We start from the raw sequence: 19,035 nt of genomic DNA, 5'->3' as shown, positions 1-19,035 counted from the left end.
CGGGAGGGCGGGAAAGAGAGGCTGGCCAGCTGGTAAAGTGAAGAACTCGTTCTGAGGCTTAGCTTCGGCACACAGCACACTCTGTCTGCAGCATGAGATATAAGACCACATCCTATTTGTGCCTTTGACACAATAGTAGCACAGCACCTTTCCACAGCAGACATCACAAAGTGCTTTACAATAAAAGAATAAACAAGCAGAAGCCCCAGAAAGCCAGACAAGAATAAACTCTCCAGTGTCTCTAAATACTAAATAATTACACTAAACTTGGAAATCTTCAAAATACTTTTTCTCCTTTTATATACGCAGGTCCTTCTGTGCTTGTATGCTTGTATGCTTCCTCTACACTACCTCAGATATTTATAGCTAAACAGTGCCCCCTTATGAAGATTTCTTTCGTTCTGGCCATTCACGATTGATGAAAAGGCAGCAATTTGAACTTTTCACATTTTTTTTTAATTGTTTGCATTTACAGTACTTGAGCCAACAAATGAAACACATTTAAGAAAACGTGCATTTACACCGGAATGAAAACAGTTAAGGCACAACTTAACAGGGGAAGTGTCTCACAACAGTTCCATCATCCAGTCACAGCTCAAGGTATCCAAAGTCGAGCGATCCCAACTCTGTGAGAGTTTTTACTCAATATGGTAAACTACGAGAAATACTATACAAACAGTAAATCTATACTAAGTCTTGTGTCTCTATATGTACAAACTAAATGAGCATTACATCCGGAAAACTCCAAAACGTGTCTTCGTTGTTGGTGCATTGAGTGCTGCACTGAGGCTCAGACCCAAAACCATACGAGTTTCAGCAGGATCAATAATCCCGTCATCCCACAGCCTGTAAAAATAATAAAGTGCTCCACATTATTAGATGGCACATTACTCCTCACTCATGCGATACTTCTTGCGGTGCTTGTGCAGGACTATAATCAATTACTTTAATAGAGTGTCAAGGTTTTGTCTTCCTCTCTTTGGATGACTCCCCTTATAGTCTAGGTTTAAAGATTTGCATTTTTTTCCTTTCTGCAAGGTATCAGATTTGTATTCTTTTCAGAGTCGGACCTATATTTCATTAAAGAGCAAACAATATGGCTGTTGTTAATATAATATAGCATATGTATATTATAAGCGTATCATCAGATAAATGATTATAATAGACAAGCAAGTCCTGATATTTAAGAAACTAATACCAGCTCCTGCTTAAGTCGTAAATAAATGAAGAGATAAATCAGTTTTCAAAATTCTTACTCTTTTGCAGTTAGCTAATTTTTTTTATTCATTAACTGATGCTTCCACAGCAAGCAATTCTGATACAACAGGTTTCAAGCATTAATGACACACATAAATTTGACAAGTGCTTTCAGGGTAGCTTGTGATTAATTAGTGTGTAATGGGGCCTTGATTGCCCCTTGGCCTTTCTCTTTCTTTATATTTTATACAATTAACTGCAAAAATAAGCACCGACATGCTCTGAAATGTGTGTTTAACCTTCATAACTATATTGGTTTTTAATGTCAGTGAGGCAGTTTCCAGTTAGATAAATATGTACAGTATACTATCCATCTCATTTTAAGACGCACATGTAATCATCACATGAGGATTTGTACTCTACGCTTACAAACACACAATGAAAACAGCTCAGGGACTAAATGAAAAGAACACGGCTCTTATTATTTAAACAACAGGACATCTGATGCTAAAGAAAAACATCACAGCATCACTGGTCCTGCATGAATAGTCTTGTGGTTTCTTAGTTCTTGGAAAATAAGGCTAATGTGAGATTACTGAAAAGAGTCTAAAAAATAAATTCTAAACACATGCTGGTGGCCTGCTGATAGCTCATTTGTGGCCAGTGCTGCCATTCGAGAAACAACATTTTATCTTAGCAACAGTAGTTAAACCAATTTTGGAAATTCAAAGACTCAGTTATGTGTAGTCCTTCATTTTATCACACACATCCCTAAAATACAACATATTGGATGAGCAGATCTCACCTAGCACTGGAGTAATACGGACTGCCTTCCTCTTCAAACCGCCGCACGATTGGCTCCTTCATGGCAGCCTCTTGCTCTGCTGTGAACTGTGAATATATTGAGAAAATAGAATTAGGCGGTAAGGACCTGCGCCAGAGGCGTTTTAAAGGTTGTCTGAATTATTGAAGGTGTAGTGAAATGTAAAGCTGAAAGCACACAGCCATTTCATTTGCCATGAAGGTCAATTTCCCCAGCTTGAAAACACCAAGCCAATCTTTGTGAACACAATAAAAACAGATCAAACACTCGATAAATAACGCAAAGCTAATCTTTACTGATTTAAATGGGCCAAACTGTTGTAAATATCAGAAACAATTTTTTTTAAATAGGGGGAAAAATTAAATTAAACAGCAACAAAAATATAAGAAATGGTATGAAGAAAAACTGAATTCATTAGACTGTAATTCAAGGTCTCTATATTGGACTGCTTTAATTTTAACCAGGAAGACGTGTTTTCACACATAAGCTCATCGCCCTAAGTTATCCTTTCTCACATTAAGCACATAATCGAAGATAAAATGCTTCAGATGCATTCTCTCTACTGGAAACACTTCATTTGAGGGGTACCTAGTGTAGAGCCTGCAGGAGGCACGACACATGACACCATACTTGCTGGGAATTCACTGCACAATTACCCCTGCTGCACTCACATGGCTGCAATCGGACACTGCAATTGCACTAGGAAGATGACAAGGAAAAGACCATCCTGTGCTCTAAACGACTGAACCAGATATTTGAGTTCTCACGTAAAGTTTGACTTATGTTGGTTAATCACAAAGGAAGTTCTTATTTTGGTGGAAGTGATGAGTGGTGCAGGCTCAGAATACTATCAATTGTGTTTTCGTGGGGCAAACAACTGTAGCACTGACTGTACACCTAATACATGTTTAACATGTAAGCTGTATTATACTGTATAATTTAATAAGCTCTCGGTAGTTCAACCGGTGTGCCACTGTGAAGACATGTAGAATAAAAGCAGAAAAAAATAAGAATATTTGATACCTGTTCAAAAATTGACCCAATGATTAGTTTTTACAACCTTTTTGAGTTGAAACATTTTAAACATCATCAAAACGGCTGTCAGCAGGGCACTGATGTGAGGTGTCATTCTGAAGCTATTAATGCACTGGTTAATAGCCCATAACAGCATACCTGACACAGTTTAATGACAGCCATTTGATGGCTACACTATTCAGGATAAGTCATCACAGTCACACTTAACACTGAAATTATTTCACTGTGCCATGTCAAACCATTATTGAAAGAAAAGTGTCTTTCATAATGTTTATGCTGTTGGCAGGAAACCCACTAAAGTCAATTCAAGCCTTTCCAGCGGAGCACAGATTTTAGTCTGCCGTGTCAAGCGATTAACATGAATCATTACCTCCTTTCCCTCACGTGCCCTCTGATCCTTAGTGATGGTAGCCAAGACAGTGGCAGCTTGCTCACCACCCATTACAGAGATTCGGGAATTTGGCCACATGTACAGGAAACGTGGGCTGTGAGACAAGAAACAGTGTCTATTTGAGTATGTTTCGAGAGCCAGAATAGTCACCTAGATCACAACCAATAGGATAACAAAAGAAACCATGAACATCAAAAATATGATTTGAGAGACTAGGAGGGCTTAACCTGGGGAAAAGTACTTCTTTGATATTTCATAGAAAGACTAAGGGAGGGTGAGTATCAGCTCCAACTTTCCAAAACACTAAATCATTTATGCTTATTTCAATTTACATGAGGACGCTTATTACAGCTCAAATAACCTGATAGGAATTAAACATGAGTGTGCCCACAATAATATTATCATTCCACTGACTTCATACATGCTTAAAGCTATTTGAATGGTAATTTTAATACTGTTAAAACCATTTTTTTCTATCCAGAGGGAGCTGTGCAAAATCTGATAAACTTCCTCAAGTGATTTCAAGACTTCCATCCATCAGTCTATCTACCTATACAAATACACTGCACTCTGTTGTAGAGTGCTCTTCACTAAGGATGCTACACATCAATAATTCAGCTTCTTATCACTCCTAGTCTTTGAAAAATAGCTGACAATAATTAAAAAGACAAAATAATGATACATCCTCGAGTAATAAATGTCACTTTATTTTGATTAAAATTGATTTTTTTTATTTTAAAATACTTCTCAGCTTTGAAAGGGTTCCACTTAGAAAGTCTCTTTTACTGTTACAAAAGGTCACTACCACCTACACGCAAGAAGTCCAAGGCTATCTGATGCACAAAATGAAAGGCAATTGCATTTTGTACATTTTGTACACTTGAATTTCGCAGAGAAGCAGCTAATGTGTTTCGCAACAGTTCACAATGAATTAATTTACTTTAGCTGTTACCAGGGCTGCGTTTTTATTCCAACAAACCTCTAATCCCTACAGAGAATTTCTTCATACCTGTAGGCTCTGCCACACATGCCATAGTTTCCCGCACCATAGGAGCCGCCAATGATAACAGTAATCTTGGGTACACTGGCACAGGCAACCGCAGTAACCATCTTGGCTCCATCCTTGGCAATTCCTCCTGCTTCATACTCCCTACCCACCATGAAGCCTGAGATGAAGATGAAGACAAGATATAGCCTAAGCCTGTGTTGTTATTTCAAGGAGGAAAGTCTGGCTGTGTTAATCTTAAACACGAAATAAGTCAAACTGGGAGATTAATGAAACAGATTTGTACATCATATAACAAGATTTGGTTATGATGTAAATTATAAAATTATCCGTATGATCACAGAACACATTGCAATTAAAGTAAATAATATTCAGAATTGTTTGCCGAGTAACAAACAACATCTAAACCCCACAACAGAACAAAATTACCGATGTAAATAAAGAATTCCCACCGACCTGTTATGTTTTGGAGGAAAACAAGTGGAATGTTTCGTTGGCAGCATAATTCAATGAAATGCGTCCCCTGAAAAGAATTTCAGATATTCATTACATGTAGTACATTCTCAGACCTAAAGAACAACTGCCCAGAGTTCAAACATGTATTACCTTAAAATAGTACAAGATGGTAATGATTTACTTTTTGGGCCTCTCAAGAAATAACCAAGAGACCATAAACTTTAAATGAACTGCCAAAGGAAAGAGATGTGTAAATTTTTTAAGAAAATATATTCAAAGCACACAAGTTTATCCAGTGAAGTGAAATCTGGGTAATAACCCACTGAAAAGTTTGGAATACATCTGGAGTTTGTATTTTCACAAGAAGATGTAAACTGTCACAATGTTGCCTGAGGTGATGCTTTTGAATCTTGCATTACACCTGTTAATACAATAAATAAATAAATAAAACAAGCAACAGAGTTCATGGCCTCCCCTCAATCCATCCAGAAATAACAGAAACCAGTTACTTTGGGAGCGAGCTCACCTGCCGCTACACTGACTTTGTGTTTTCTGTATTCTAGTTTAAATACGAAGGCGGTGAATGGCCTTCAGTTATGTCAGAAAAAAATCACTGCATAACACAGAGCTGCCAGGAAATATTGAACAGACAAACACATACAAAAGACTGAACTATGTGGAGACAACTCATTTCCATATATTTGTATTGCTGAATTACTCAGGTGTTTTCTTTATTTTGGCAGTTTCCTCCACTGGCTCTCTTTCAGTGAAGCATTTTGTTGTGTGTTGCAAAGTGCAAACAACAGTTGGAAACAATGTGAAATATGACTGCTTCTCTGTGAAATTATTCAATTTCAATTCAACTTTATTTATATAGCGCTAAATCAAAACAACATTTGCCTCCAGGTGCTTTATATTTTAATGTAAAGACCCTACGATAATAAAGAGAACAAACCAACAGTCAGAAACCCTTCTTTGAGCAAGCAACAGTGAGAAGGAAAAACTCCCTTTTACAGGAAGAAACCTCCAGCAGAACCAGGCTCAGGGAGGGGCAGTCATTTACTGCCACCAGCTGGGGGTAAGGGAAGGGAGACAGGACAAAAGACGAGTAGCTGATGATTAAATGCAACACACTCTTTATTAGTATAAACACAAAGAGTGAAAACAGATGAGTGAAGAAGAAGAAACCCTCAGTGCATTATGGGAAGCCCCCAGCAGCCTAGGCCAACGGCAGCATAACTAAGAGTGTGTTCACCTGATCCAGCCCTAACTATAAGAACAAAAGCCTAATCTTAAAAAAAGAGGGGGTCTCTGTCTCCCAAATCCCAAACTGGGACCTGGTTCCGTAGAAGAGGGGCCTGAAACCTCCTGTTCTACATTTAAATACTCTCGGAAACACAAGTAAGCCTGCAGTCTGAGAGCAAAGTGTTCTATTGAGATAATATGGTAGCATGAGGTAGTATGAGATAAGGTTATCTATAACATTGCTCCTGAATGTGTGAACAACAGAAATCTAATCGTATCTCTGATACCTCTCCCTTTTATCAACACAGAAAAAACTGGAAAAAGCTTTTAACAGTTTAACAGTTAGCATAATGGAAGCCTGGGCATGTCTTTAGCGATGACAGCGTGTCTCAGAAATGCAGGTACTGTATTGATTTTTCTTGAATATGCTCCCCGAGCATGTCTGTTCCACATCTTTGTCTGAGGCACTGTATCAGACCCTTTTGAAAATAATTATAGTGACGAGATAGCCAATGCTTATAATGTCATGTTGAGACCTCGCAAAAAATAAAAAATAAAAATGAATGAAAGAAATCTTCGTTCAGGTCAAGCTTGTAATCCAATTCAAAACGTGCTTAGAAAAACTTATTAGTCTATAATCACAAATTCGGCCCCTCATCTTCCCTAAGCCTGTATAAAGTTCAGCTCTGTGCACAGCAAATTGGCTTGAGAATTAAGTGAATTACACTGAATGAAAATTATTACTGTTCTCCGTGCATGGTTTCTAAATGCTATCATATTTATCAGACTACTCGTGAAAGGATGTAAAGGTGCATTTTAAGGCTTCTTGCATAGGAGAAACACTACAACTCTAATGTGAATGAGAAGTGCAAATAACCTACAAACAGAAAAATGTTGGTGTTCATAAGCAGCAAATATCTGTGGAGCACGCTATCTGTACTATTTCCACACAGTGTTTAAAGTCCTTGACATTTTGAGAGGCACAAAAACAGTACAAAGCTCAGTCTCCTGGAAATTCAGCTTTTAACTTTGTATAGGTTTTATTTATTTATTTATTGTATTGTTTTTGCAGATAAAAGACAGTTTTTACAGTTTGATTTATCTGTAGCTATAAAGTGCCTTTACCTTTTTTGCAGACTCTGAGAACAAGACTCCATTGTTCCCAATGATTCCAACGGGATAACCAAATATCCTTGAAAATCCTTAAAAGGTACAAATTCACAAGAATGAACTCAAACAATGGTCAGGTTTTAAATTTAGAGAAGAAAAAAAAAATCAACCATGTCTTGGAAATTGAAATCAATACTAGTTCACATACCTGTAACAAGCGTGTCTCCATAGAATGCCTTGAATTCATCAAATTTACTGCCATCTACAATTCTGGCAATGACCTGCAATCCAATCAGTAAACAAAAGTTCTAAAAAATGTGATGCAATGTCAAATAACACAGATAGTGACAACTTTTCAACAATTTCTACTTATTTAAGTGATTTTCACTCTGCTAAAAGCAATGCTACACTTGAAAAACTCCTGTAAAGAGGCTGCACTCAGTTGATCTTACAACCTTAAATGGACTGCCAATACTATTCTACACTACAAACACTTTGGCATCTGTAGAGTAAGCAGTAATTCTAGCTCGCGGGTCTACATCAAGAATCAAAGGGCACAAGCTTTAAACCAATAGAGAATATCTGGCAAGCACTGCCACACAGCAGAAAAGCAAAGTGACTGATGCCAGCCACCTTATTATTGATTCAGCTGCTGATAGGAGAACATGACAACTCAACATTGTTAAAGTGCATTCTGAACCTCTGACAGCCAGATTTATAAATAAACCAATCAAAATTGGTTTATTTATAAATCTTAAAGCAGTCATAGCACTTCCACATTGTGTAAATCAGTCTTTTGGCTGTATTAAACAATGAGATGAATGAATGATTTTATTATATTTGACTCACATTAAAGAAATAATATCATAGCAAAGAAAAGTTGTATTATTTATCTCACCATTTTAAACTAATTACTAAGAGGTTCAACACAGTATCCTACAAAATATCCAAATAAGATTCTGAAATGTTCAGAAATGGTAAAGAAATCTTCCAAGCAGTCCTGTGAAAAGCTTAGTACACCCTTATTGCTTCAAAGGAATTCTATAGGAACAGGATAAGTAGCAGCCAGGTGTTGCTAACCAGAAGTATTTGATTTACTGATCATCAGCAAGTGTGACCTATACAAGCAGAAGCTTTGAGAGTTTGTTGTGAATTGGAGCTGTATAAATAAAACTGAACAGAAATTTTCTAGTCTGGAATATTCAGGTGTGTGTTAATACCACGCCACAATCTTCCCAGGAAATCGAACCAAAGTTCAGGCCCAGCAATGCTCTACCTTCTAGCAGCTGCACCCATGGTAAAGATTTCCAAATCTGCATCGCATCTTTCTTGAGTTATTGTATTTACAATTGTGGGTGCCCACACTGCCCACCTGCCCACTCACCCAGGAGGGTGACAACAATACTCCATCAGCCTTTTATTTCTGTGGCGTAAAATAAAACAAGAACTTCATCTCAGATTTTACAGGGTCCAGTTAGCATGTTAAATGTTAACATTCATGACAATACAATTAGAAATACAAGGGACTTGTTTGTTAGTGCAGCCTGGAGAAAGCCTCTGCTCTCTGAAAAGAACATGGCAGCACAGCTTAGGTTTAAAAAGTTGCTTCTGAACAAACTACAAGACTTCTGGAACAATGTCCTTTGGACAAAATCAAAGTGGAGATGTTTGGTCATAATGCACAACACCATGTAAGGTGAAAACCAAACCCAGCAGATCTGCACAAACACCTCACGCCAACTATCAAGCATGGTGGAAGAGAGATGATTTGTGCTTGTTTTGCAGCACTTTACAGTCTCTGAGTCAAGCATGAACTCCTCTGTACACCAGCATATTCTAAAGCCAAATGAGGTCATCTGTCTGACAGCTAAAGCACGGGCACAACTGAGTTGCGTAACGGGACGACGATCTCAAGGACAGCAGAAAATTTACAACAGACTGGCTGAAAAAGAAAAGAATCAAGGTGCTGCAACAGCCCAATAAAAGCCCAGACCTCAAACTGATTGAAATGCTGTGCAGGTATGTTAGGAGAGCTCTGCAGAAATCAATGAACTGAAGAAATGTTAGAATAGTGGGACAACAATCCACCACAATGATGTGAAACACTGATAAAGTCACACTGAACATTATTACTCCAAGTTATTTCTAGTTCTACAAGCTAGTGAATAATAGGGTGTAGTCCATCACAGATCTACACACACTCCTGTGAAAGCGTATCACTTAATATAGAAGGGAATTTTTTTAAGTGCGACTTGAAACCATCGTTCTGGAAACTGGGCAATTACCTCTCTGACATCAAAGTTACGTTTCAAGTTATCTCCGACTATGCCGTAGAGTTCATCTGCAGGATAGAGAGGACTCTCAGGAGGTTCTATAGTAACCTAAAAAAAAAAAGCAAACAAAAAGACTCAGTGTCAATGAAGCTACAGAGAGAACAGTTTGATTTAAATTGTCGACTGTAAACAACAGACTGACCTCGATATTTTTTCTGTAGTTAAGGCTTCTCACTGTCTTTCTCGCTAAATGAAGAGCGTGGTTATCGTCTAAAGCATAGTGGTCTGTCACTCCAGATTTTCTGCAAAGTAAGAAAAAACAAAGGCAGTCATTGGAAATATTACCTTATAAATCATTACTGTGGGGGAAAAAAACCTACAGTACTTTCTATGTAGTACATAGTGTAGGTAGAAAGTTTCCTGAACATTTCATGCTTTCGATGAAAGGGTTAATAATCGGATTGAGTTCATTTTTATATGAAACAAAGACAAAGCCCAAAATGTATTTTGTTAATTGGTTCAAAATAAGAAAGAAAGAAACTGAGAAACACTTTAATTACCCAAGTCAAATCAAATCCTTTGCTATGACACTCAGAGCAATGATCTTTGAGATGTCTATATAACTTGACTGGATTCCAATTGTGCCTAACTTAATTAAATAGAAATAATCAGGAAAGGCACACACAGCAGACTGTAGATGAAAAAAACAAGTCATGATGTCGAGAGAACTATTGGTAGGTGTGCTAGATTGGATTGTCTCAAAGCACAGATCTGGGGAAAGACACAATAATATCCAAGAGAACAATAACCTCCATCATTCTTAATCCTGGAACAGTCATCCTAAATTTGGCTGCTCAACTGAATTGAGTCATCTGGGAAGAAGGACCTCGGTTAAACAAGCAACTAGAATCACACAAGACTAACCTGAAGCATACTGCCAAGAAAACAATGGTGTTGCTTGGGGAAAAACTCTGTCAGGGTCCAGACCTGAACCTAACAAAGCATCTAGAGATGTCTAAAAAAAAAAAAACCTGGTGAAGCTTCTACTAAACAACTATCAAGAGTAATGGGACACGTGTCTAAAATGATGGTGTTCCAAGCTTGTAGGAACTTTCCCAACATGACAATAAGGGAAAATAACAATAAGTAGTTGGATATTTAAGTAAATGGGATATTTGGATATTTTAGTCTTTTTCTTTTGTGTAACAACACTTTGTCATTGTGAAGTACTGCCTCCTGATTGACACAGAAACAAGGAAAGTGAATTTGCTTTAAGGATCTGTATAACATTATGATTTCAGTAAGAGAACAATCTACTGGACGTATAACACAAGGGCACAGAGGACATTAAATCGTCATTTTCGGGGATTCGAACATCAAGTTCTGATGTATATATTTTGCGAAAACTATTTAGCTATCTCTTTGGTATTTAAAAGTCAAGATGAGAGCTAATATTGAATCCCACATATCCCATAAAAATGATCTGTTCATACTTGCAGTGTAGATCAGCACCACCAAGATCTTCTGCAGAAACTTCTTCCCCAGTGGCAGCTTTGACCTATTAAAGAATTATATTACCAGGAAATATGCATTTCATCTCTTGTATTCAGTACAAGTTCAAATATATAGCTTGCTATATGAACAAACATTTAGCTCTATAAAATGAAACACAATATTTGTCTGTTTGTCAGATACTTAATGTTAAATAATAACAGAAATAATAAAAAATTAACAAACCAGTGGAGGTCCTCCAAGAAAAATGGTTCCTTGCTTCCGTACGATGATGCTCTCGTCTGCCATTGCTGGCACATATGCTCCTCCAGCAGTGCAGGAGCCCATCACGACAGCAATCTTGAAGAGAGAAGAAAAATAGTTAGGTCTCATATCAGACATGTACAATATTAAAACATATCCTTCAGGCATTTTCAAAGATATCTTCATTACTCTGCTTTGAATAATTTGCATATGATTAGGGTTTTTTTTCTCTTTAAAATTTCAATTAACCTTATGTGCAGTTATAATGCCACCTATGACTACTCCATTAGCAAAAAAAAAAAAATCTGGTTATAGTTTCACTTGAAAAGTTTAAATACTAGAAACGAAATAGCCATTACATCACTGAACAACAACTTTTAAGCTATGAGTACTGCAGACTTTATGATGCCTATTGGACAGGGAATGGTATTCAATTTAGATGTGGGAACTACAACTCTTATTTCAGGTGGGCTCATAGAAACATTCCATTTTCAAGAAAACCACTCTTCCAGAAATAAATTCTGAACATATATTATTCTGCCAAGAGAAGGAAAAATTCCAAAAGAACATTACACTGGCCAAAACATTTTATAGCTCTGAAAAACTTTCGTCTTCCTGCAGATGAATTTGAAAACAGCTTTCTAACTAACACGCAGTGAAGGTCGGTTTGGTGAGCAATATATCCTGCTTTTTATCATCCTTGAATCAATAGAGATGTGACTGCAAGACAGGTGCAAAACCGTGCACAGTGCAAAACCACTGCAGTTCTCTTCATCATCATATATAAGATGGATTTGAGTAGCCTGCAGGTGCAAAACATGAAGAGCCTTCAAGCGTGGAATTCATTTGAATATACCACCTCTGCTCTTTGATATTTTTCTTGTTTCAACAAGGATGTAAACACACGTATGGTTGAAAAAAAAGAGAGAGCTACCAGAACTGCAAAAAATACAGACACTGAGCAGAATAATGTGATATAACCCTGGTGATAAAGGCTCTTCTGTGTTCTTAAATAAATATTGAATTTAATTTAATACAGTTTATCATGTGATTGCTGTCAATATCTGTTCATGGAAGCTTTTCCCACAATGTTCCAACAGGCCATGAATGCCCCTGCTGCCATAATTAATTTCTTTTGTGTATCTGTCGCTCAGTATTTTTATTGCCTTTGCCTTGCAGCAAAATGGCCTTTGCCCCAAGACAGCATGGTGAAAAAAATTAAATAATTAAAAAAATACTTAATAGAGGACTGTGACTTTCATGTATATTCATTTATATTGCCTTCTACGCGTATAGAATGAAAGAATAACAAAAATCATTATTTAAAAGGTAAACAAATATACCGTGGAAGCCCAATAATGGGCTTTAGTAAAGATGTAATCGGGGGAGGCAAGCAAATTATAAAGCCACTACGTTAGGGTTTTATCATTCTGCTTTTGTGCCCATTAAATGAGTTAATACAATGCATCACCTGTGCTATTCCCTCTGAAGACAACCTGGCCTGGTTGTAGAAAATGCGCCCGAAATGATCTCTGTCTGGAAAGACTTCAGCCTGCCTGGGCAGGTTAGCACCGCCAGAATCCACTGAAGGAGATAAAAACATTACAAACTCACTTATTATAAACATCTCGACTATAATTAGATTACAGAGACAGATTTCGCTGCTATCCTCAGGCAGGGCATTCTGGGATGTCTCTGGTGTAAATATTGACCAAAAAAAAAAAAAAAAACAACCCAAATATTAGGATTTTTCCCATAAGGTCCTTAAGAAGCTGTTATAGGGTTTTAAGCCCAATACTGATACTAATATTTGGTGATTTAAAAATCTGATATACTGGCCAATGTTTTTTTTTTCAGATGTGTGAAACAAACAGATTTCCCCAGCAGTTATTTATGAGTGTTTACTAAGATATAATGAAAATGTAGTTTGGTTTACTGTTACAACAAGTCATTGATTACTCATTTACATTCTGCCAACAACACGGGTAAGCTGGTTTGTTGTGTTTGTGGTGAACCAAATAAGTGTTGTCAACAGGGAAATTGCAGAGTGTCCTCTGGTGGACAAACTATGCAACACCATCACTTACAACACAGTTAAAGTGTTTCATCCATCTCGCTCTTACTTTTGAAATGTTTATTTTTTTAGCCATTATAACATATTGCATATATCAGTCAGGCTCTACTTGCACAGGTGAACTGACAAACCCTAACCCAACAGTCCTACTGTATTTTAAAGTTAAATTCTAACAGGGATAGTAGAAAATTATTATTACTATTATTATTTTTTATTACTAATAATTATTATTAATAATATTATTATTCTTTGATTCTGTAGATAATCGTTTATTAGTGTTTTACAAACCCTTACAAATATGGAGATACTCACCCAAGTAAATGCATGGCAGATGGTTCTGCTGGGCTATTTCTTGTGCACGAAGGTGTTTCTTCACTGTAATTGGGTAGTATGTTCCCCCTTTGACAGTAGCATCATTTGCAACAATAATACATTCCACTCTATGAACATTTAGAAAAGAATGAATAAATAAATATTAGATTATGCACCTGGGGTACTCAATTGAGATTCTAGTGGAAAACCTACACTGTAATTACTTTGGATCTGATCCTGTGGTTAAAAATATAAATTTTCATCTGTGACAAATTATTAAACTGAACCATTTTTACATATGATCATCAGAACGAAACACTTTCACTATTTTTTAAAGGCATTACATTCAAATCTGGTGAATATCATAAACATTTATAGCACTTGCCCTGAAACCCGCCCAATTCCAGTAATTATACCGCCTGCTGGGACTTCCTCTTTTCCATACAACTCATATCCTGCAAATTGGGAAAATTCCAAAAATGGAGACCTGCAATAACATGAAATAAAAGCGGGGAAAAGAAGACAAATTCATATCCATGCATCCATGTTTTTCTGCACAAGTTCTTTTAAAATAGTACATTTTAGTTTAGAGAAATATTATCCTCTTTTGCTTCTTCTCATTGTACAGAGAACTGTACTGTAGACACCATCAGACATTTAAAACTAGTGATACCACAGTTTGTGTAAGGACAAATTCTAGGACAAAAGCTAGGGGGGATGAAACAGCCATGACTTTTAAATCTGTGACAAAGATAGAAGTAAGCAGTAATACCCTGGATCCAGCAGTCTGTCTATGCGCTCTCTAGGCAACAGTTTCCCACGGGAAGTATGAAGTCTTCTTGCTTTTTCTCCTCCTCCTGAATTAATTAAAAAGTAATAAATGAATAATAACAAAATTACAAACTTAACAATTTGAGAATATTTTGCAAGTACTACTACTACTCTTGCAAGTAGCATTGATGACAGTGCTGATGGTGTAAGACAAATAAAAACATAAAATTACCAATAATTGCTAATCCCTGGTGGGACAGGCTTTTATTCATTTCTTTGTGACTTTTGTAGTTACTGATGTTTTTCTGTGTGCCAGTAGGGTTGAAAATTAAGTGAACGTGTACCTCGGTCGGCTTCACAACTTTCTGTGTTTTACTGAAAATCATTTCTATTGTCACTTTGAGCACATTCATTCCCTTTGTTGGGTCAATTAGTTGCAATGTTTTGTCATTTTTTTTAAGTCATCATTTATCGAAAGAATAAAAATTTGAAACCTTATTACACCTACACTTTTTACAGAACTTGCTCTAAATAGCAATACTGTACTTTTATAACTACATTTCACCAAAAAGAGAAAAAGAATTAAAAACAAATAAACAGAAGAGAAAAACAAATGTTTTATAAACAATAACAATCTTACACAAGTCTTATATTTCCTACTTTTATTATATATTTATACAGCATAGTAGACTACACAATCATAATAACTTATACATTTTTTTAATATGTCTTGTCTACTGCTTTTAAACATAACTTTTCTCCTGAGTTCCAGCTACGCCTCTCTAATAATAGCAACCTCTCATTACAGAGTTTGGAAGTAGATTATTTTATGTTTTTTACATTATGTTAAGATCAAGTAAACAGCTAACTATGTGTTAAACGGCATGCAGTTTAACACATACTCCCATATAAAAAGTGCTTTTTATGCATTTACGTGTTAGAGCAGGTCCCTTAAGGCTTAATCATCTACAAGTGGAACCTGATTACTTTACTAGAACACATAGGTGTAAGCAATGATTTTTGGGCAACAATTTCATCACCCAGATTGCCTGAACTCAGGCACTAATTTGAACTGCTGAAATGAAAACACAAAGTGATGAATTTATCTCTGGGATAGTGCGTAACCTGCTGTGTGCGAACACGTACCCAATTTAATATTTTCTGTCCGGCTTTTCAGCTCATCAAGAAGAACTTTCATTCGGTCATAATTCTCCTAAAAAACAAAAAGAGAGAAATTCATTTGTTAGAGTTTCCTCTTAATCCAATTTCTGTAAGAGATTTGCACTAAAATAAGAAAATGTAAATGATGATGATGATGATGATGTAAATGCTCTCCAGTCATTTGTTGAGTTTATTTAATATAAAAAAAATTGTACTCATAAATATACACTGATTAGTGTTTAGTTATGTGTTCCAACAAATTGATAATTTTATTAAAAAACACAGAAGAGGTCAGCAGTTTGTGGAAGCTCCCATGTTGCTCTGCCAAACTGAATACAATGGACAAGACGGGCATCACCGTTCTGCCAAATAACCTTTTATGTGTGTGGCCAGAGACGGACCGCATACGTGGTACGCCAAAGGCAGAGGAGACGAGAACACACAGGCAGTACAATGGAGGCAAATTTTAATTCATGCCTGCACCTTCAGATTCAAGATGTGATATGATTCTAAGGATCATACCTATGGTTTTTAAACTGAGAGTAGATCTTGTTCACCAAAGAAGCAAAAATGTGAAGGAGCAAGCGGCATGTGGTTAGAAACTCATCCTCATCCTGCTCACCTCAAGCCTTATTTCCTGAACTGAAGTCAGGGCTCTAACACATGGAAACATGCTTAGATATTGTCACAGTGACTTATTGTCATCAGATTGGACAAGCGAACCTCCGATCTCTGGACAGCTGTCTACAAACCAGCTAAACAACAGCAACAGCTGGTTATAAGCGAATATTGTGTCTGTTAATATTATGCTTGATTGTACTAAAAATCACACTTTGCCTCTAACAAACAGTTTGATTGGATTCTCACCTAGTGAGAGTTTATTTGCTAAGAGTCTGAGTCCAGAGATGTTAGAGGCACTTGATAAAACAGCAGAAAACAGCAGCAAAGACAGCAGTGCTTCATCGATTTGTATTGGACTCCTTTCACAAGGTTTTGCAGCCTCCTCCAGTAAATAAACGCGGACATATACTACACGCACCTACTACACCTACACGCACTACAGATTAATGGCAGGCAGAGTTGTTTGTCCTACAGTGGTCAACATAGCTAGTACTATGCACTTGAATTGGTTAATGTAAGAAAAAAAATTCAGTTGACTGCAATCGGCAATCGACTGATACCTCGTGACATGGTGAGATTTTTACACAGTTTACCTTCAAGCGCAGTTGATCATCTTGTATTTTGAAACTTGTAATTCACATATAAATTGTGAATGATAAAAACATGCTGTCATAAAAAACAGATTAACTGTTGAATTAAAACACCACTCAACCCCAACAGTAACCTGCTATTAACACCAGTCTGATTCATACAAGACATCTGTACCTGTAACTGGCTTCCAGTAACTAGCCCTTAATGGCGTAAGTGGGAAAGCACTACAGTCCTTGTGTGCATATGAGAGACAGAGTCTCTCTGCAAGAAAATTGGTCTGTCTGTGTTGCCATCCAGTGATTTTTTTGATGTTGTATTTAAACAGCTGATGGTTGTGCCACTGAGGATGAATTGACTGTTTTGTGCCATTGATATAATCACAAAATTATAGCTTCAAACTAGCAACTTTAAGCAATAAAACATCAAGCCTCATTAATCAGTTATTCTAAGAAGTGTATTGTTGTTGCAATGACATGCAAAGCTGTTATTTGTGTGTTTCACTTTCAGAGGTTGCACCTTCACAGTTAGACTGGTAGACTTTTTTGCACGCTGTTTAGCTCCACAACTCACTTAATTCTTCAGCGCTGATATTGCTGATAAATTCTTAGCTTATAAGGAGTCTGACCTCTAGAGTGAACTTCAAGATAGGGGACAGACTAAACAAACACTTTCCTTCGTGTCTGGGAACGTTATTAGTTCCTGTTGCCCGTCAGGTGTAAAACACCTCACCTGGATGCGTCTGAACTCTCCGAACTGTTACCTTACTGTTTGACTAGCAGGCGTTAGCAACAGGCTAACCTACCTGATATTCAGAAGTCTGTTTATCAGGCTGTGAGCCGAGTCGAGCGACTTTATCTGCGTGGTACGCTCTTGTGCAAACCAACGGCAGACTCCTGCAACGAAGCAGCCACGGTTTGAATGACTGCAGGATCATTTTAAAATGTTCTCAACTAACAAAACGGATCAAATTTAGCAACTGCTAGCCTGCTAGGTAACCTAGCGGTAATCTTCTTTTGTGGTTCTTTGCAGGGGAAGTAGAGCTCCATATCGCCACCTTCTGATTAAAGAAACGGTTTACATGTGCAGATTTGTGAAAATGCACCAAATTTTTTTATGAATATTGCTTGTTTTTTGTTACTTCTAAATCCTACAATTATGTCATATGGTTGAAATATTTAAATCAAGCTCCCTATAGCAACCTTTTCTACAGCTTCACACAGTGTAAAGAGTGGTCTTAAATGCAGCATTTTCTATCACTTTAGTTTTTAAACTTACTTATATATAGCTCTGATGTGCAATTCTTTTGTCAAGCTGTACTGTTTACATCCTCCAAAATCACATATTTATATATAACATAGATAGTCTTATGCATATCTACATATATTTATACATACACACACAGTATATCTGTCATTTGAATTGTATGCACTAGTAAAAGTATAGCTATAATTAAACAAAATATAAGTAAAGCATCTTGCATCTTTTTAAAAGCCTAAACACTTTTTTTTTTACCATAAGATCCCCGTTCAGGTTCTTCTTGTTATGAAAACAGTACTGCTGTAACTGAAGTAAGCACTGTTTCATATTTGTTGCATCAAATTTAGAGTGGCTGCTAAAACCTTTTGTGGTGTAGCTTAGGTGTAGCTTTTAAATCCTTTCTCTAGCCTTGTGATGGGAACAAAAAACACCCATCTAAATATTTTCTCAACTATCTATTGTCCATAGAGGCCTAAGTTGGTAAATTTTTCCTCAAGGTTGTAAATCGGCTTCTGAATAAATTTTTGCAGATCCATTTTCAGATGGAAATAAAAAATAAAAACAAAAAAATTATGCATCGGCTCCAAGGCTAGAACTGCAAACTTCTGTTGATATTTCTCCTCTGAAAGCATGAGAGTAAGCAGAGCATCGCACGTCAAAGCTGCCATCATGTGGATTTTAAAAGCACTACAGCTGAGCTGAACTTACATGAGTGTGTGTGCTTGCCTTACTCTTCTTGTACATTATTTACACAGTTACACTCTGGGGATCTGTCTTCCTTGTGAAAACAAATAATCCAATTTTAAAATGAAGACTCAATTCATTTCTATTTATATATCACCAAATCACAACAACTGGTCCCTCAAGGGGACTGGAAGTTTTCAGTTTGGCTGATTGTTAGGATGATCATTAGAGTAATAATTTAGTCGTTTCAATCGGGTAAATTGTCTAGGAAAT

General features: G+C 36.8%; 1 protein-coding gene across 2 annotated transcripts; it reads right to left on the bottom strand.

Annotated features, from left to right (window-relative positions):
* Nucleotides 1-433: 433 nt before the first annotated feature.
* On the bottom strand, nucleotides 434-17,854 carry mccc2 (methylcrotonyl-CoA carboxylase subunit 2). 2 transcript variants are annotated; one of them, XM_005924498.3, is made up of 17 exons: nucleotides 17,624-17,854; nucleotides 15,595-15,661; nucleotides 14,450-14,534; nucleotides 14,063-14,164; nucleotides 13,678-13,805; nucleotides 12,763-12,875; nucleotides 11,274-11,387; nucleotides 11,030-11,094; nucleotides 9,739-9,838; nucleotides 9,549-9,644; nucleotides 7,472-7,544; nucleotides 7,279-7,355; nucleotides 4,909-4,975; nucleotides 4,456-4,612; nucleotides 3,426-3,540; nucleotides 2,003-2,088; nucleotides 434-846 (listed from the first exon to the last, which is right to left on the bottom strand). In XM_005924498.3, exons 1-17 carry the CDS (start codon nucleotides 17,753-17,755, stop codon nucleotides 729-731), a joined length of 1,695 nt encoding a protein of 564 aa, XP_005924560.1. In that variant the 5' UTR covers nucleotides 17,756-17,854; the 3' UTR covers nucleotides 434-728. The 2 variants fall into 2 exon arrangements, with proteins under 2 accessions (XP_005924560.1, XP_042076678.1); XM_042220744.1 differs by lacking the exon at nucleotides 17,624-17,854 and adding an exon at nucleotides 17,392-17,594.
* Nucleotides 17,855-19,035: the final 1,181 nt, after the last annotated feature.

This window comes from Haplochromis burtoni, unplaced genomic scaffold, assembly GCF_018398535.1.
Source record: "Haplochromis burtoni strain Fernald_Lab_line unplaced genomic scaffold, NCSU_Asbu1 Contig_54, whole genome shotgun sequence".
NCBI lineage: Eukaryota > Metazoa > Chordata > Actinopteri > Cichliformes > Cichlidae > Haplochromis > Haplochromis burtoni.
Note: the sequence above shows the minus strand (reverse complement) of the source record. Positions and strands in the feature narration are given on the sequence as shown.